The sequence below is a fragment of the Phoca vitulina genome, unplaced genomic scaffold (assembly GCF_004348235.1).
Source record: "Phoca vitulina isolate PV1807 unplaced genomic scaffold, GSC_HSeal_1.0 scaffold15, whole genome shotgun sequence".
NCBI lineage: Eukaryota > Metazoa > Chordata > Mammalia > Carnivora > Phocidae > Phoca > Phoca vitulina.
In genome coordinates, this window is record NW_022589718.1 from 4,520,799 (window position 1) to 4,541,577 (window position 20,779).

The 20,779-nt window shown below is 35.0% G+C and overlaps 1 protein-coding gene and 1 pseudogene across 1 annotated transcript in view; one reads left to right on the forward strand and one right to left on the reverse strand.

Annotated features, from left to right (window-relative positions):
• LOC116637813 (A disintegrin and metallopeptidase domain 3-like) overlaps window positions 1-5,038 on the forward strand; it is a 115,384-nt gene extending 110,346 nt beyond the window's left edge. The window contains exons 16-17 of the mRNA XM_032413356.1: window positions 1,940-2,026; window positions 4,832-5,038. Coding sequence (XP_032269247.1) covers window positions 1,940-2,026; window positions 4,832-4,951 — 207 coding nt within the window. The 3' untranslated portion in view covers window positions 4,952-5,038. The remainder of the gene's footprint in view (window positions 1-1,939; window positions 2,027-4,831) is intronic.
• A 14,713-nt stretch (window positions 5,039-19,751) lies between these two features.
• LOC116637817 lies at window positions 19,752-20,253 on the reverse strand (annotated as a pseudogene).
• Between the last annotated feature and the right edge of the window lie 526 nt (window positions 20,254-20,779).

Here is a 20,779-nt window from a genome sequence, read left to right on the forward strand (position 1 = left end):
TTCTCATTAGCTGTGGGTACTTTGTAAAAATTATCTTGATAAGAAGAGAAAGAGAGAGAGAGGGGAGACTTTTTATCTTATTTATTAACATGAAGAAAAATATGTCTCATTAATCATAACAAAATTTTAAATAAAACACATGTACTTAATACTGTAATATACTGAGCCAAAAGTATACTGTATAGAGATAAGCATTATTCCAACAAGGCAAGTTTGCTTAGTATTGGATGTGATAGAAAGCTTTTATGATTTTTTTTATTTTTAAGACTTAGAACAGGAGAATAGTTTATCAGATTGGTTTCTAGCTCACTTAGGTAAGGTAGGGAAGATAAACACATCTCAGCACAGTCATTTCAAACTTGAAAAAAGGGACATTTAACTGTCCAAAATTAGATAAGCTAGTCAATGAATAAATAAATAAAATTAACTGCCTTTTTCTTACTCATACTTGGGACTATAAAAAAATATGCTTACATGATCCAGGCATTTCTCTTTAGGAAATATGTATTTACTTATATTGTTTCTTTTTTCTTTTTTTTTTTTTTTTTTTGAACCATGATGTGCTGCTTCTGGGACACTATTTGTGTCTGTTGTTCAAAGAAGGAAGTCTTGTAGATTAGTTTATATTCAAAACATCATCCCAACATTGCCCAGGGCTAAGTACTTTTATGGTGTTTCTTACTTTTGCTGTCATTACAAAAGAGCCAGCTACAAATTGATCTGTTTACTTGAAAGAAACTGTATCAGAAACATGGGTCTTAACTTTTCCTGAATTATTTTTCCCCTAAAGACAACCCAGTGAAATATGACTAGTTTATTATTGCCTCAATGACAATGTTTAAGGAGAACTAGAATGAAGATGGTTTTGTGGACAGGTAATGCTGATTTGTCCAGCATTTTGTTATTCTTCCTGGCTTCATCAGAGCACTTGTAGTTAATGAACAAGCTGATATTCTTTCCTTTATGATGATTAGTTAATGGTGATAGAAAATAATGATTTTTAGGACTATTCATCATATAGTGAATATTCTATCAGATAACTTGAGAAAAGCCAACAGATAATTTTTACAGACTCCCCTGAAGATATTCAAATTAAATTAAATTTAACATAGAGCTTACATAGAAATCAAGTCAAATAAATAATAATTAAATGATATCTTGTATGTAGTGAGGATTTACTACGTGCCAGGCACTGCTTTTGTTCCTTTATGTCTAACAAATGATTTCATCCTCATAACCTACACTTTTTTAAAATTTGGGTATAATTGCTATTCCAAATTCAAAGATGGATAAAAGGAGGTATGGGGAGATTAAATAACTTGCTTTAGTGTAAATATGAAAGGTAAGAGATATTGCCATTAAAGCTGGAAAAATATAAAAATATTAAAAAATGACAAGAACACTCTTATTTAGCATTGATCAATATGTGGTTCTGTGACAAAAGGAGTTCTTGCACTGAATATTGGCTCTCGATAACTTGTGTATGAATTTAAAAGAGTAGATTTATTATCATCAAATATAAAATGAGGAAAAAATATTTCCTTTGAGTATCTATGAGTATGTATTATAAAGATACATAGAAAGTGCAAAGATAGATCCAAGCTCATTATAAATGGTCAGTACAACTTGGCTATTTTTGTTCTTATACCAATTAGTATCAATATATCAATAAAATCACAGCTCCCTCATAGGAAAGAAATAGTATCTCATTTCAAAATTTTATATTTGGTAAAGTAATAACATGCCATTTGGACCCCCGACTCCCAAGTTCTTCTTTTAGAATGAGTAGATGCCATGAAATCCAGATTCATATTATATATATTTTATATGAAATATAAATATAAAATATATTGTGCATTTAATTTTTGTACCAAGTACAAATGCTCAACTCTTGGCTTTACATTTACAGTTTTTGTTGTTTGTTGTTTTAACATTTTAGTATTGTGACCAGGGACGTTGTTCTTCTAGGAATTCATACGCACAGAGAACAAATTGTGACTCAAACATAAATTGCAGTGGACATGGGGTATGTAATGGTTATTTCATTTCTAAGTATAGCTATTTTCATTCATGTCAGTAACATTGTCCAAGATAATGAGGTTTAGAATTATTTGATACAGAAATTTCTTTGAAAATTTGCAGTTAAAATAAGGAAAGTAGATTCCATTATTTATACATATATATATGATTTATGTGTTCAGTCACATTGTTATAAGCCTCATGAGCTTTGAACTTTGTACAAAAATGCAATATGAAATAAATTCATTTCTCAATTGAATTTATTAAGGATTACTCATACACATTTAACATACATGTAAATATTGCTTGTGGTTAAGTGTATGTGTACGGATAAATATTTGAAAACACACTTAATATATTTATATTACACATATTATAATCTAATATTTTTGTGAGAGCAGACTTTCTTGTTTATTCAGATCTCATTCATCCTTTAGTGGTTTCAATTTATTTCCCTGTATGTCTCCTCCATACTATATTTTTAAAAATCATTCACTGATGGACATTTGGATAATGTTAACTTTTACTTAACTATTGTTAAGTAGTGGGACAATGGACATTATGGTACAATCACCTTTGGACATTTGTCTGACTTCTTAAATTGTTAATGAAATGTATGAGTGACTACATTTATGTACCATTTAAATGTTTATATATATTATATTGTGTTTAAGGAATATTATACCAGTTTTTGCTCCCACCTATCAGGTATAAAAATATGCATTTCCTCAAATTCTGGCCAGACTAGCATCTCAGTTTTTTTAAATCACTTTTTTTTTTTTTTTAAAGATTTTATTTATTTATTTGACAGAGAGAGACATAGCGAGAGAGGGAACACAAGCAGGAGGAGTAGGAGAGGGAGAAGCAGGCTTCCCCGCGGAGCAGGGAGCCCGATGTGGGGCTCGATCCCAGGGTCCTGGGATCACGACCTGAGCCGAAGGCAGACGCTTAACGACTGAGCCACCCAGGCACCCCTTAAATCACTTTTAACATGCTAAATCCATTGCTAATTTATATTTACTTAATAATACAGTTTTTAAGCACAATATATGTATGGTCATATTTGCCATTTGCATTTTTATTTGTCCATCCATTGTGAAATTATCTACTAGGGAATAGAAATTATGTAAACTCTGTTTTTCTGAACATACATGTAGGCTTTAACTTTGTGGCTGGTGTCTCTTGCCATATCAATGCTTCACATTTTATATAATCATCCAAGAATAAAGTGACCTACCTGCATGTCTTGTATCAAAATTTTCTCCCCAATCACTTACATACTCTATTAACCTTTCTTTTCTATTTATTTCCTTTCTTATTTAAATTTAATTTAATTTCTTATTTAATTTTTGCATGAACCTACTTCTAGATTCTCTAGTCTGCTTCTGCTCCTTCTTTCAATTCATCCACCAGATCACATTTGGAGATATTTTCCAGCCTTCCTATTTCTAGGAAAATACATTTTGGTATCTATATCTCATTAAGCAAATTTCTCCTTTTGTTTTTTTTCCTCATTTTTTTGTAAAAGTTTGTTTTTATAACAGCTATTTTTTAACTTAACCCTATTCAAAATAAACTTTAACTCCTACTATTTTATATTTTTTATTGAAATATATTTTTTATTGAAATATTTTTTATTGAAATAACAATGTTACATTAGTTTCAGGTGTAAAATAGTGATTCAACAACCCTGTACATTATGCCATGCTCACCACAAATGTAGCTACCATCTGCTATTATAATATCATTGGCTGTATTCCCTATGCTGTACTTATCATCCCCATGACTTACTCATTCCATAACTGAAGGCTGCATCTCCCACTCCCCTTCACCCATTTTGCCCCTTCCCACCACTACTTTGCTTTCTGGTAACCACCAGTTTGTTCTCTGTATTTATAGGTCTAATTCTGCTTTTTTGTTTGCGTATTCATGTTATTTTTTAGATTCCATATATGAGTGAAATCATATGGTATTTGTCTTTCTCAATCTGACTTGCTTCACTTAACACTATATCTTCTAGGTCCATCCATGTTGTCAAAAATGGCAAGATCTCTCTCTCTCTCTCTCTCTCTCTCTCTCTCTCTTTATGGCTAAGTAACATTCCATTTTATATATATATACCACATCTTTATCCATTCATCTACTGATAGCCACCTAGGTTGCTTCCATATCTTTGCTAGTGTAAATAGAGCTGCAAGAAACGTTGGAGTGCAATATACCTTTTCTAATTAGTGTTTTTGTTTTCACTGGGTAAAGAGTAGTTTTAGAATTACTGGATTGTATATATTTCTATTTTTATTTTTTGAAGGAAACTCCATAATATTTTTGACAGTGACTGTACCAATTTACATTCCCACCAGAAGTGCACAGTGGTTCCCTTTTCCCCACATCATCACCAATACTTGTTTTTCTTGTTTTGATACTAGCCATTCTGACTGGTGTGAGGTGATACCTCATTGAGGTTTTGATTTACATTTTCCTGGTGATTCGTATAATTTTTTGGTTCACAATTTTATGCCTTTCTTGAATAAAGCATTTCAGTTGTGTCAAGAAGGTTATATACTGTTATTTAAAAAATATGTGAGACAAAAGAAAATCTCTATGACATTTGAAAGGCATAATTGCAATAAATTGCATGGGAATTTATTGTATTACATTTTATTTAAAAAAATATTTTCCACATTAAGTAAAAACCATCTATAATATATAAATTACAACACTTCAATAATTTACATTAACTAACAATCAGAGTAACGCATTTAATTTTTATGTTGAACATAAAATGTTATTTTTTATTTGGTTTTGATTTCAGGTTTGCAATGATATGCTTAATTGTCACTGTGATGTTGGATATTCTCCTCCACTTTGTAGACCATCACGAACATCACCAGGAGGAAGTATCAATGATGGGTTTTGGAGTAAGGGAAGTTAGTATCTAGATGAGTGTGCTTCAAGGAGCTTTCTGCCCTTACAGAAATGGTCTACATCTCCACTGAATATGTGGCTATAGAGCACCTGACATACGGATAGTGCAACTAGGAAACTAAGATTTCCATTTTATTTTACTTTATTTAAATTTAAGTAGCCACTTGTGGCTTGGTGGCAACTATATTAAACAGTACAGCTCTATAGCATACTGCCAGTCAAAATTTTGTATATGCTTTTAATTTCACTCAAGAAGTGAACATTTTAATAGACCTCTCTTTAGTTTTAACCATGGTTACCAAAAACATTTATATATATATATATGTATATATATATATGTATCAGAATTTTCTAGATAGGTATAGTTAAATTATACAATAGGTGATAGTTTTATTATATACTCTGCATATTCCCAGAATGTTAACTCTCATGATGTGCTAGTTTGCAACCAAGTTGCATCTTTTAAGTTTCCCTTTTCAAAAGGGAAACGTAATCAGATCTTCCATATCCATTGTGTATAGATAGTAGATGGTACAAACCATTTTAAAATTTTATTTGGTGAACATTCATAAACAAATATAGCATAGTTGTTTTTTTCTAAACTTCACAATGTATATATCTTAACAGTATAATTTCAATAATGTTTTTACATCATTTGCATTTTTACTTTATATTTTATTTATATATGTTGTAAATCTGACATTACATTATTATATTTGCCTTAAATAGACAATGGAATTTTAAAGTTTTTTTTAATATAAATATTTACATTTACTCATCCATTTGTGGCATTTTCAAGGGCTTTTCAATTCTTCCAGCACATTCAAATTCCATGCAGGCATTTTCTTTCCCTCTGAAAAACTTCCTTTTGTACTTCTTTCTGTTTTACCTTATGATGAGCAATTGTCTCAGCTTTTGTTTTTAAACTGTTTTTTATAAAAATATCTTAATTTGTGAAGAGTATTTTCACTGGAATTAGAATTCTACATTGAGAATTTTTTCTTTCAGCAGTTCAAAGATGTAATCCAATTGTATCCAACCTTACATTTTCTGATGAGAATACAGTGTCATTCTTATTATTCTATTCATCCCAATAATATAATGCTTCCTTTATTCTTTGTCTGAGTTTCAGACTTCTTTTATATGTTTTTTATTTTATATGTTTATATTTTATATGTTTATATGATTTTCCACAGTTTCACTACAATTTATCAAGACATGTTTCTCTTTGAATTTATCCTGCTTGGGTTGGCTGTGATTCTTGAATATATAGCTTACTGTGTTTTGGGAAATTTTGAAAAACCTCTTAGCTGTTGTCTCTTTTTAAATATTTTTTATTAAACATATTTGCATTTAAAAAATGATATACAGTGACATTCACTCTGTGGTATATAATTCAATGAGTATTGAAAAAATGCACATACTCTTGTTCCCACTGCCACAGTCATGATACACAATAGATCTATCACCTCAAAATGTCCCTCTGGCCACCCCTCTGTATTCATTCCTGACTGCCAATTCCTGGCAACAAATTTACCAGTTCTTGTCTATATAGATTTGTCTTTTCCAGAATGTCATATACAGTGCATACAAATTTGAGATACATTCCTGTTGCCATGTTTTAATAGGTGCTTTTTTTTTTTTTTTTTTTTTTATAAGCAAGCTCCAGCCCCAGCTTGGGGCTTGAACTGAGAACCCTGAGGTCAAGTCATGTGCTCTACCAACTGAGCCAGCTAGGTGCTGCTAATAGTTCATTCTTTCATTGTTAAGTAGGCTTTTTAAAAAAAAAAATTTATTTAAATTTTAGTTAGTTAACATACATACAATATTGGTTTCGGGAGCAGAATTCAGTAATTTGGGGCACCTGGGTGGCACAATCAGTTAAGTGCCTGACTCTTGGTTTCTGCTGAGTTCGTGATCTCAAGGTTGTGAGATCGAGCCCTGTGTCTAGGCTCTGTGCTCAGCTCAAAGTCTGCTTAAGCCTCTTTCTCCCTCTGTCCCTCTCCCCCACACCCTCTCTTTCTCAAATGAATAAATAAATCTTAAAAAAAATCTAATAATTAATCACTTAAATACAACACCCAGTGCTCATTACAAGTGCCCTCTTTAACACCCATCACCCATCTAGCCCATCCCTCACCCACCTCCCTCCATCAACACTCTGTTTTCTATCTTAAGAGTCTCTTATGGTTTGTTTCCCTCTCTCCTTTTTTTCAGGCCTTCCCATATGTGCATCTGTTTTGTTTCTTAAATTCCACATATAAGTGAAATCATATGGTATTTGTCTTTTTCTGGTTGACTTATTTCACTTAGCATAATACATTCTAGCTCCTTCCACATTGTTGTAAATAGCAAGATTTCATTCTTTTTATTTTATTTTATTTTATTAATCACCATACATTACATCATTAGATTTTGATGTAGTGTTCCATGATTCATTGTTTGCGTGTAACACCCAGTGCGCCATTCAGTACGTACCCTCTTTAATACTCATCACCAGGCTGACCCATTCTCCCCACGCCCCTCCCCTCTAGAACCCTCAGTTTGTTACTCAGAGTCCATAGTCTCTCATGGTTCATCTCCCCCTCCGATTTCCCCCCCTTCATTTTTCCCTTCCTCCTATCTTCTTCTTCTTCTCTCTCTCTTTTTTTTAAACATAGAATGTATTATTTGTTTCAGAGGTACAAGTCTGTGATTCAACAGTCTTATACAATCCACAGTGCTCACCATAGCACATACCCTGCCAATGTCTATCACCCAGCCGCCCCATGCCTCCCACCCCCATGACTCCAGGAACCCTCAGTTTGTTTCCTGAGATTAAGAATTCCTCATATCAGTGAGATCATATGATACATGTCTTTCTCTGACTGACTTATTTTGCTCACCATAATACCATCCAGTTCCATCCACATCGTTGCAAATGGCAGGATTTCATTCCTTTTGATGGCTGCATAATATGCCATTGTATATATATACCACCCCTCCTTTATCCATTCGTCTGTTGATGGACATCTTGGTTCTTTCCATAGTTTGGCTATTGTGGACATCGCTGCTATAAACATCAGGGTGCACATACCCCTTTGAGTCCCTACATTTGTATCGTTGGGGTAAATACCCAGTAGTGCAATTGCTGGGTCATATGGGACCTCTATTTTCAACTCTTTGAGGAACCTCCATACTGTTTTAAGAGTGGCTACACCAGCTTGCATTCCCACCAACAGTGTAGGAAGGTTCCCCTTTCCCCGCATCCCCGCCAACATCTGTCATTTCCTGACTTGTTAATTTTAGCCATTCTGATTGGTGTGAGGTGGTATCTCATTGAGGTTTTGATTTGGATTTCCCTGATGCAGAGCAATATTGAGCACTTTTTCATGTGTCTGTTGGCCATTTGGATGTCTTCTTTGGACAAATATCTGTTCATGTCTTCTGCCCATTTCCTGATTGGATCATTTGTTCTTTGGGTCTTGAGTTTCATAAGTTCTTTAAAGATTTTGGATACTAGCCCTTTATCTCATATGTCGTTTGCAAAATATCTTCTCCCATTCTGTCAGTTGTCTTTTGGTTTTGTTGACTGCTCTTTTGCTGTGCAAAAGCTTCTTATCTTGATGAAGTCCCAATAGTTCATTTTTGCCCTTGCTTCTCTTGCCTTTGGCGATGTTTCTAGGAAGAAGTTGCTGTGACTGAGGTCAAAGAGGTTGCTGCCTGTGATCTCTTTTAGGAAGTTGATGGACTCCTGTCTCACATTGAAGTCTTTCAACCATTTTGAGTCTATTTTTGTGTGTGGTGTAAGGAAATGGTCCAGTTTCATTCTTCGGCATGTGGCTGTCCAATTTTCCCACACCATTTGTTGAAGAGACTGTCTTTTTTCCATTGGACATTCTTTCCTGCTTTGTCGAAGATTAGTTGACCATAGAGTTGAGGATCCATTTCTGGGCTCTCTATTCTGTTCCATTGATCTATGTGTCTGTTTTTGTGCCAGTACCATACTGTCTTGATGATGACAGCTTTGTAATAGAGCTTGAGGTCCGGAATTGCGATGCCACCAGCTTTGCTTTTCTTTTTCAACATTCCTCTGGCTATTTGGGGTCTTTTCTGGTTCCATGCAAATTTTAGGATTATTTGTTCCATTTCTTTGAAAAAAAGTGGATGGTATTTTGGTAGGGATTGCATTGAATGTGTAGATTGCTCTAGGTAGCATTGACATGTTCACAATATTTGTTCTTCCAATCCATGAGCATGGAACGTTTTTCCATGTCTTTGTGTCTTCCTTCAATTTCTTTCATGAGTATTTTGTAGTTTTCTGAGTACAGATCCTTTGCCTCTTTGGTTAGATTTATTCCTAGGTATCTTATGGTTTGGGTTGCAATTGTAAATGGGATCAACTCCTTAATTTCTCTTTCTTCACTCTTGTTGTTGGTGTATAGGAATGCCACTGATTTCTGTGCATTGATTTTCTATTCTGCCACTTTAGTGAATTCCTGCATGAGTTCCAGCAGTTTTGGGGTGGAGTCTTTTGGGTTTCCACATAAAGTATCATATCATCTGCAAAGAGTGAGAGTTTGACTTCTTCTTTGCTGATTCGGATGCCTTTTATTTCTTTTTCTTGTCTGACTGCTGTGTCTAGGACTTCTAATACCATGTTGAATAGCAGTGGTGATAGTGGACATCCCTATGGTGCTCCTGACCTTAGGGAGAAAGCTCTCAGTTTTTCCCCATTGAGAATGATATTCGCTGTGGGTTTTTCACAGATGGCTTTTATGATATTGAGGTATGTACCCTCTATCCCTATACTCTGAAGAGTTTTGATCAAGAAACGATGCTGTACTTTGTCAAATGCTTTTTCTGCATCTATTGAGAGGACCATATGGTTCTTGTTCTTTCTTTTATTCATGTATTTAATCACGTTGATTGATTTGCGGATGTTGAACCAACCTTGCAGCCCAGGGATAAATCCCACTTGGTCGTGGTGAATAATCCTTTTAATGTACTCTTGGATCCTACTGGCTAGTATTTTGGTGAGAATTTTTGCATCCATATTCATCAGGGATATTGGTCTGTAATTCTTTTTGATGGGGTCTTTGTCTGGTTTGGGGATCAAGGTAATGGTGGCCTCATAAAACAAGCTTGGAAGTTTTTCTTCCATTTCTATTTTTTGGAACTGTTTCAGAAGAATAGGTATTAATTCTTCTTGAAATGTTTGGTAGAATTCCCCTGGGAAGCCATCTGGCCCTGGGCTTTTGTTTGTTGGGAGATTTTTGATTACTGCTTCAATTGCCTTAGTGGTTATAGGCCTGTTCAGGTTTTCTATTTCTTCCTGGTTCAGTTTTGGTAGTTGATACATCTCTAGGAATGCATGCATTTCTTCCAGGTTATCTAATTTGCTGGCATAGCTTTGCTCATAATATGTTCTTATAATTGTTTGTATTTCTTTGGTGTTGGTTGTGTTCTCTCCTCTTTCATTCATGATTTTGTTGATTTGGGTCATTTCTCTTTTCTTTTTGATAAGTCTGGCCAGGGGTTTATCAGTCTTGTTAATTCTTTCAAAGAACCAGCTCCTAGTTTCGTTGATCAGTTCTACTGTTCTTTAGGTTTCTATTTCATTGATTTCTGCTCTGATCTTTATTATTTCTCTTCTCCTGCTGGGTTTAGGCTTTATTTGTTATTCTTTCTCCAGCTCCTTTAGGTGTAGGGTTAGGTTGTGTATTTGAGACCTTTCTTGTTTCTTGAGAAAGGCTTGCATGGCTATATACTTTCTTCTTAGGACTGCCTTTGATGCATCCCAAAGATTTTGAACAGTTGTGTTTTCATGTTCATTTGTTTCCATGAATTTTTTTAATTCTTTAATTTCCTGTTTCATCCATTCATTCTTTAGTAGGATGCTCTTTAACCTCCATGTATTTGAGTTGTTTCTGACTTTCCTCTTGTGATTGAGTTCTAGTTTCAAAGCATTGTGATCTGAAAATAGGCAGGGAATCATCCCAATCTTTTGGTACCAGTTGAGACCTGATTTGTGACCTAGGATGTGATCTATTCTAGAGAATGTTCCATGGACACTAGAGAAGAATGTGTATTCTGTTGCTTTGGGATGGAATGTTCCGAATATATCCGTGAAGTCCATTTGGTCCAGTGTGTCATTTAAAGTCTTTATTTCCTTTTTGATCTTTTGTTTAGATGATCTGTCCACTTCAGTGAGGGGGGTGTAAAGTCCCCCACTATTATTGTATTGTCGATGTGTTTCTTTGCTTTTGTTATTAATTGGCTTATATAATTGGCTGCTCCCATGTTAGGCACATAGATATTTACAATTGTTAGATCTTCTTGTTGGATAGACCCCTTAAGTAAGATATAGTGTCCTTCTTCATCTCTTATTATAGTTTTTGGTTTAAAATCTAATTTGTGTGATATAAGGATTGCCACCCCAGCTTTCTTTTGGTGTCCATTAGCATGGTAAATTGTTTTCCACCCCCTCACTTTCAAGCCGGGGGTGTCTTTGCGTCTAAAATGAGTCTCTTGCAGACAGCATATCGATGGGTCTTGTTTTTTTATCCAATCTGATAGCCTGTGTCTTTTGATTGGGGCATTTAGCCCATTTACATTCAGGGTAACTATTGAAAGATATGAATTTAGTGCCATTTTATTGCCTGTAAGGTGACTGTTACTGTATATTGTGTCTGTTCCTTTCTAGTCTATGTTACTTTTAGACTCTCTCTTTGCTTAGAGGACCCCTTTCAATATTTCTTGTAGACCTGGTTTCATGTTTGCAAATTCCTTTAGTTTTTGTTTGTCATTGAAGCTTTTTATCTCTCCTTCTATTTTCAATGACAGCTTAGCTGGATATAGTTTTCTTGGCTGCATATTTTTCTCATTTAGTGCTCTGAACATATCCTGCCAGTCCTTTCTGGCCTGCCAGATCTCTGTGGATAGGTCTGTTGCCAATCTAATGTTTCTACCATTTTTGGTCACAGGTCTCTTATCCCAAGCTGCTTTCAGGATTTTCTCTTGTCTCTGAGACTCATAAGTTTTACTATAAGATGTCGGGGTGTTGACCTATTTTTATTGATTTTGAGGGGTGTTCTCTGTGCATCCTGGATTTTGATGCCTGTTTCCTTCCCCAAATTAAGGAAATTCTCTCTTCTAATTTTTTCCAATATACCTTCTGCCCCTCTCTCTCTTCTTCTTCTGGGTTCCCAATTATTCTAATATTGTTTCATCTTATGGTATCACTTATCTCTCAAATTCTGCCCTCGTGATCTAGTGGTTGTTTATCTCTCTTTTTCTCAGCTTCTTTATTTTCCACCATTTGGTCTTCTATATCACTAATTCTCTCTTCTGCCTCATTTATCTTAGCAGTTAGAGCGTCCATTTTTTTTTTTTTAAAAGATTTTATTTATTTATTTGAGACAGAGAGAATGAGAGAGAGAGAGAGAGCACATGAGAGGGGTGAGGGTCATAGGGAGAAGCAGGCTCCCTGCCGAGCAGGGAGCCCGATGCGGGACTCGATCCAGGGACTCCAGGATCATGACCTGAGCCGAAGGCAGTCGCTTAACCAACTGAGCCACCCAGGCGCCCGAGCGTCCATTTTTGATTACACTTCATTAATAACCTTTCTGTATCGACTTCATTAGATTTTATTTCTTTTATTTCTCCAGAAAATGTTTCTCTAGTATCTTCCATGCTTTTTTCAAGCCCTGCTAATATCTTTAAAATTGTCATTCTAAACTCTAGTTCCGACGTCTTACTAATGTCCGTATTGATTAAGTCCCTGACAGTACTGCCTCTTGTTCTTTTTTTTTTGAGGTGATTTTTTCCATCTTGTCATTTTGTCCAGAGGAGAATAGATGAATGAGAGAACAAAATGCTAACCAGTAACAATGACCCCAGAAAAATATACACTGAACAAATCAGAAGAGACCTGAAACTGGGGGAAAAGAAAGGGAAAGAAAGAAAAAAGAAAAAGAAATAGATAAAAAGAAACAAACAAACAAAAAAACAGAGCATGATCAAATATGATCAGGCTGGTGCATAGATCAGTGCCACACAGTAGATTTTGGACATACTTTAGTCATTTAGAAGAAAGTGACTCCAAAAATTTTAAAGAAAAAAAATCTTATATATGTACAAAAATAAGGGTAAATATGACGAAGGGATGGAATATGACTGTGACGATGAAAATTATAAAAGATTTTATAAAAGGAATTGATAAGATAAGAAGTTGGTTGAAAAAAGAAAGAAGAGGTTTTAAAAAAAAGGGGGGTGTTAGAGAATGTGATCAGGCAGGAGTCTAGAACAAAGCCATGCACTAGAGATTTAGGATATATTTTGGTCTGTTAGAAGAAACTGTATCCCAAAATTTTAAAGGGAGAACAACTTATATATATATACCAAAAATAAGGTGAACTACTATGAAGGGATAGAATATGAGTCTTCCAGAAAGTGGTCGCTTTTCTGTTCAGAGTTGCTGCTATTCTTTTCTTTGATCTCCTGTTGAGTTTGTAGGTGTTCAGAATGGTTTGATCCCTATCTAGCTGAATTACTGGGACCAGATGAAATTTAGTTCTCCTACTCCTCTGCCATCTTCAATTTCATTCTTTTCAGTGACTAATATTCCACTATATAGTATATAGATATAGATATAAATATATATTTATTTATATATCACATCTTTATCCATTCATCAGTTAATGGACATTTGGGCTCTCTCCATAGTTTGACTATTGTTTATAATGCTGTTATAGTCATTGTGGTGCATGTACCCCTTTCAATCTGTATTTTTGTATCCTTCGTGTAAGTACCTAAATAGGTTTCTATATTGAATTGATGCATATGATTTGTTTATCCATTCAGCCATTGAAAGGTATTTGGGTTATTTCTAGATTTTGGCAATTATAAATAAACCTGCTATAAACATGTGCATTTAGGTTTTTGTGTATATCTAAGGTCTCACTTTTTGGTTGGTAAATACCTAGGAGTAAGATTTCTGGGTCATTTATTAAGTGTTTAGGTTTGATAAGTGTACTTGTAATTTTACAAGAAATAGCCAAACTATTTCTAAGGTAACTATCCCAGTACTCCTTCCCATTCATCTATGAGAGTTCCAGTTTCTCTGCACAGATGCTCCACACTTCACAAGCACTTGATACTGTCATTTTTTTTTGTTTTGTTTGATTTTGTTTTGCCAGTTGCAGATGGCTAATGGTATCTCCTTATGATTTTTATTTAACTTTTTATGTTGAAGTTATAGGTCACAAAGAGTTGCAAAGAAATGCAGATGGAAGTCCTGCATACCCTTTATTCAGATGTTGTCGGTGTTAACATGTTTTAATACTATAGTACAGTAGCAAAACAAGGAAATGGACATTATTAAAATACACAGACCTTATTCAGATTTCACCAGTATACATGCATTAATTTGTGTATGTGTATATGTGTATGAGCATATATGTGTGTGTTTGATTTAGTTTCATGCAGTTTTACATGTTCAAACTTATGTAACCACCACCACAATCAAGATACAGAAGTGTATCATCACTAAATGGCTCCTAATATCACCCCTTTATATAGCTACACTGATCCCCTTTTCTGCCATTTCTAACTCCTGGCAACCACTACTACTACGCCTCTAATTATGTTATTTCATGCATGTTGTATATATGGAATCATACAATTTGTATCTCTTGGAGATTTGCTTCTTTCTCTTCCATATTTTCTACGAACTGCATTGAAGCTCATTGCATGTATAAATATTTCATTTCTTCTTATTGATAACTAGTATTCCTTTGTATGGATATATCAAACTATTGATGGACATTTGGGTGGTTTGTCAATTTTTAGCTATTATGGAGAGATCTGCAGTGAACACTTGTGTAGAATATTCTGCATGAAAATAAAATTTTAATTCCCTGGGAAACATCCCCCAAAGTGAAATTGCTGGGTCAATGGTAAACCATTTATAGTTTTAAAAGCAACTGCCAACTATTTTTCAGAGTGACTGTAACATTTGACATTCCCACCAATAATATATGAATGACCGTTGTTTTGGCATCTTTACTAACATTTGATGATATCACTTTTTTTTTTTTCAGTCATTCTATTAGGTGTGTATTAATATCTCATTGTGGGCTTAATTTGTACTTCCCTAATGGATAATGATGTTGAATATGTTTAACATGTTTATTTGGCATCTGTATGTTCTCTTCAGTGAAAAATCTGTTCATCTCTTTGTCCATTTTCTAATTAGACTGTATTTTTTAAATGTTGAATTATTAGAGTTTTTGTTTGTTTGTTTCCTAGGTATATGTATTTTTTGGATATGTGATTTGAACACATTTTTCCATGTCTATAAGTGGTTTTATCTCAGACCCCAATTTTTTTTTTTAATTTTTTTTCTGAAAAATCTACTGCTTTTCCTTTTTGGATCATGCTTTTGGTATCAAGTGTATGAACTCTTTGTCAGCCTTAAGTCCTGAAGATTTTCTACCATGATATCTCTAAAAGGTGTAGTTTTGTGTTTTACATTGAAGTTCATGATCCATTTTGAGTTACTTTTTGTAAGGGGTGGGAGATTAACTTTTTGACTAATGTGACTTCAATTGTTCCACCATAATTCTTTGAAAAAGCTATCTCTTGTCCTTTGAATTGTTTTTGCTCCTTTGTCAATAATTAATTGGACATTTTTGTGTTGGTGTATTTCTCACTTCTCTTCTGTTCCATTGATCTATGAGTCATTCTGTCCACCATCACTATGCTGTTTTGATTATTGTAACTGTATGGTAAGAGTGATTCCTCTCAATTTATTCTTCTTTTCCAAAATTTTTTTTCTATTCTAGGGTCTCCTATATACATTTTAGAATAAGTTTATCTATGTTTAAAAAAATTTGCTATTATCTTGATACAAACTATGTTAAAACTATGGAAAAATTTAGGAAGATTTTACACCTTTACTGTATATTATTGAACCTTCCAATCTATGAATATGGTATGTCACTTCATTTATTTAGATTTTGTATGATTTCCTACATCAGAATTTTGTACTTTTCACCAGATACTGTACATTTTTAAAAATTTTTATTTGTTTATTTAATTTTATTTTATTTAAATACAATTAATTAACATATAGCATATTATTAGTTTCAGAGGTAGAGTTTACTGATTCATCATTTGCATATAACACCCAGCGCTCATTACATCAAGTGCCCTCCTTAATGTCCATCACCTAGTAACACCATACCCCCCACCTCCCCTCCAGCAATCCTGTTTGTTTCCTAGAGTTAAGAGTTATGGTTTGCCTCCTCTCTCATTTAGTCATATTTTATTTTTCCCTCTCTTCCCCTGTGATCATCTGTCTTGTTTCTTAAATTCCACATATGAGTGAAATCATATGATAATTTTCTTTCTCTGATTGATTTATTTCGCCTAGCATAATACCCTCTAGTTCCATCCACCTTGTTGCAAATGGTAAGATTTTATTTTTTTGATGGGGGAGTAATATTCCATTGTATATATATACCACGTCTTCTTTATCCATTTGTCTATGGACATCAGGACTCTTTCCCTATTCTGGCTATTGTGGACATTGCTGCTATAAACATTGGGGTGCAGGTGCCCCTTCAACTAACTATGTTTATATCCTTTGGGGTAAATACCCAGTAGTGCAGGTGCTAGGTCATGGGGTAGCTCTATTTTTCACTTTTTGAGGAACCTCCGTACTGTTTTCTGGAGTGTCTGTACCAGCTATCTTCTTTCTATTGGATATTCTTCCCTGCTTTGTCACAGATTAGTTGATCCTAGAGCTGACAGAGTCCATTTCTGGGTTCTCTATTCTGTTCCATTGGTCTATGTGTCTGTTTTTGTGCCAGTACCATACTGTCTTGATGATTACAGCTTTGTAATAGAGCTGGAAGTCCGGAATTGTGATGCCACCAGCTTTGCTTTTCTTTTTCAACATTCCTCTGGCTATTTGGGGTCTTTTCTGGTTCCATGCAAATTTTAGGATTATTTGTTCCATTTCTTTGAAAAAAGTGGATGGTATTTTGATGGGGATTGCATTGAATGTGTAGATTGCTTTAGGTAGCATTGACATCTTCACAACATTTGTTCTTCCAATCCATGAGCATGGAACGTTTTTCCATTTCTTTGTGTCGTCCTCAGTTTCTTTCATGAGCATTCTATAATTTTTAGAGTACAGATCCTTTAGCTTTTTGGTTAGGTTTATTCCTAGGTATCTTACGGTTTTGGGTGCAATTGTAAATGGGATCAACTCCTTAATTTCTCTGTCTTTCTTCTGTCTTATTGTTAGTGTACGGAAATGCAACTGATTTCTGTGCATTGATTTTATATCCTGCCATGTTGCTGAATTCCTGTATCACTTCTAGGAATTTTTGCTGGAGTCTTCTGGGTTTTCTACATAGAGTATCATGTCATCTGTGAAGAATATAAGTTTGACTACTTCTTTGCCAGTTTAGTTGCCTTTTACTTCTTTTTGTTGACTGATTGTCAACACTAGGACTTCCAGTACTGTGCTGAACAGCAGTGGTGAGAGTGGGCATCCCTGTCATATTCCTGACCTTAGGGGAAAACCTGTCAGTTTTTCCCCATTGAGAATGATATTTGCTGTGGGTTGTTTGTATATAGCATTTATGTTATGGAGGTATGTTCCCTTTATCCCTACACTACAGAGTTTTTTTGTTTTTTTTTAATCAAGAAAGGATGCTGTCTTTTTCAAATGCTTTTTCTGCATCTATTGAGAGGATTATATGGTTCTTGTCCTTTCTTTTATTAACATGATGTCTCACATTGTTGATTTGTGGATGTTGAACCATCCTTGCATCCCAGGAATAAATCCCACCTGGTTTTGGTGAATAATGCTTTTAATGTCCTGTTGGATCCCAGTGGCTAGTATCTTGTCGAGAATTTTTGCATCCACGTTCATCAGGGATATTGGTTTGTGATTTTCTTTTTTCGTGGGGTCTTTGTCTGGTTTTGAGATCAAAGTAATTCTGGCCTCATAGAATGACTTTGTCAGTTTTCCTTACATTTCTATTTTTTGGAAGAATTTCAGAGGAATAAGTATTCTTCTTTAAATTTGGTAGAATTCTGCTGGGAGATCATATGGTCCGGGACTCTTGTTTGTTGGGAGATTTTTGATTATTGATTCAATTTCTTTGCTGATTATGGGTCTGTTCAGGTTTTTTATTTCTTCCTGTTTCATTTTCAGTAGTTTATATGTTTCTAGGAATGCATCCATTTCTTCCAGATTGCCTAATTTGTTAGTTTATAATTGCTCATAATATTCTCTTATAATTATTTATACTTCTTCAGTGTTCTTTGTGATCCCTCCTCTTTCATTCATGATTTTATTATTTGGGACCTTTCTTTTTTCTTTTTGATAATCTAGCTAGGTTTATTTATCTTATTAATTCTTTCAACAAACCAGCTCCTAGTTTTGTTGATCTGGTCTACTGTTCTTCTGATTTCTATATCAGGGACTTCTGCTCTAATCTTTATTATTTCTCTTCTCCTGTGGGATTTAGACTCTATTTGCTGTTCTTTTTCCATCTCCTTGAGGAGTAAGTTTAGGTTGTGTATTTGAGATTTTTCTTATTTCTTGAGAAAGGCATGTATAACCATATACTCCCTCCTTGGACTGTCTTTGCTGCATTCCAGAGGTTCTCAACTGTCCAGTTTTCATTTTCATTTGTTTCCATGTATTTTTTTTAATTCTTTAATTTCCTGGTTGACCATTCATTCTTTAGTAAGATGTTTTTTAACCTTCATGTATTTGTTTTCCTTCCAAATTTTCTATTGTGATTTAGTTCAAGTTTTAAAGCACTGTGGTCTGAAAATATGCAGAGAATAATCCCAATCTTTTGGTATCAGTTGAGACCTAATTTGTGACCCAGTATGTGATCTATTCTGGAGAATGTTCCACGTGCACTTGAGAAGAATGTGTTCTGTTCCTTTAGCACTTCATCCTAATACATATCTGTGACTTCCTTCTGGTCCACTGTGTCATTCAAAGCCCTTGTTTCCTTGTTAATGTTCTGCTTAGATGATCTGTACATTGCTATGAGTGGGGTGTTAAATTCTCCTACACTTTTTTGGGGGGTGGAACAGGGAGCACATTTGCTTTATTTTTTTTTAATTTTTTTTAAAGATTTTATTTATTTATTTGACAAAGAGATAGAGAGAGAGCACAAGTAGACAGAGCGGCAGGCATAGGGAGAGGGAGAAGCAGGCTTTCTGCTGAGCAGGGAGCCGGACATGGGGCTCGATCCCAAGACCCAGGATCATGACCTGAGCCGAAGGCAGCCTCTTAACCAACTGAGCCACCCAGGCGCCCCGCACATTTGCTTTATTGCTTATGTTGCATATTCAAAAAAATGCAATAAACCCCGTTTTAAAAATGTAAGGCACATAAAAGCCTCTATGCAACTTCTGTATTATTTTTAAATTCCTACTGGCTAATAAAAATATTTCCACTATAGAACTGGAGCTATCTAGAAATGCACATGATGAATTTTTTGCATGCAGGATACCTGAAACATTATCATATCTTACCTCATGGTACAATTGAACAGTCTCAAATCAAATGTCTGTATGTGAATAATGATTATACCTATTGTTACATTTGCAAAAAACCTTATCAGCTTATACACATATGTACAGTCAGGTCCTCAAATGTTAATTATATAAAATCTACAGGAAGGAGAACAGTGTCTAAGTGCATCTGTGTCCCATTTATTTAAAGGGAGATTTGGCATTTTTAGTCTTCCTTCTGTAAGTCATGTTGCTATTTGCAAAGGCCAGTGTTATATGATGCTGAAGACCACGGACAGATACTGTTTATATGACACCTGAATCCAGACGTCCTGATCCATATGGTAAGGCTTGAATGTATCGGTCAACCTCTGCAAGACAATGCCCTGGATGAAGTCGTCAAATGTGATCTGCCCCTGTCCTTGTCTGTCAAACTTGCAAATGAGGATGTCATGAAACTGGTCAGAGAGCCAGTACCCAAAACCTAAGAGTGCTTCCTTGAGCTCGTTCTTGTCAGTCATCCCAGAGTTGTCCCTGTCATAGGTGTGGAAGACGTTCTGCCAGTCTGTGATGCACTTCCAGATACCAGTGAACTCGCTGATGTTTATGCCAGCCTTGTTCTCTCTGTCAAACATAGATATGATTGACCTGACAGTCACTGGATTAAATGGAGTCCATGTGCCTCTGGAAAATGTTCCACAAGAAGTTTTTGTCTGACAGCACCTTGCTTCCAGCTGGGCCGGTGAGGGCCCCAGGGTAGGAGTAGGCAGCCATGGGCCCAGGCACACTGCTGGCTTGAGGAGGCCCAGGGCAGCTCCACTTCCGCCAAATTCCCCTATACTTTATTATTGTATTATTTTCAATGTGTTTCTTTAATCTTGTTATTAATTGCTTTATGTAATTGGCTGCTCCCAGGTTAGGGACATAAATATTTACAGTTGTTGGACTCTCTTGTTGGATAGACCCTTTTCTTATGATACGGTGTACTTCCTCATCTCTTATTACAGTCTTTGGTTTAAAATCCACTTTTTTTGATATAAGGATGGCTACCCCTGCTTTCTTTCTTTCATAAAAAGAAAGCAGGGGTATTTTTTATCATTAGCCTGATAAATTGTTCTCCACCCCCTCACTTTCAGTCTGGAGGTGTCTTTGAGTCTAAAATGAATCGCTTGTAGACAGCTGTATATGACGGGTCTTGTTTATCTAATCTAATACCTGTGTCTTTTGATTGGAGCATTTAGTCCAAATACCTTCAGAGTAATTATTGAAAGATATGAATTTAGTGTTATTGTATTACCTG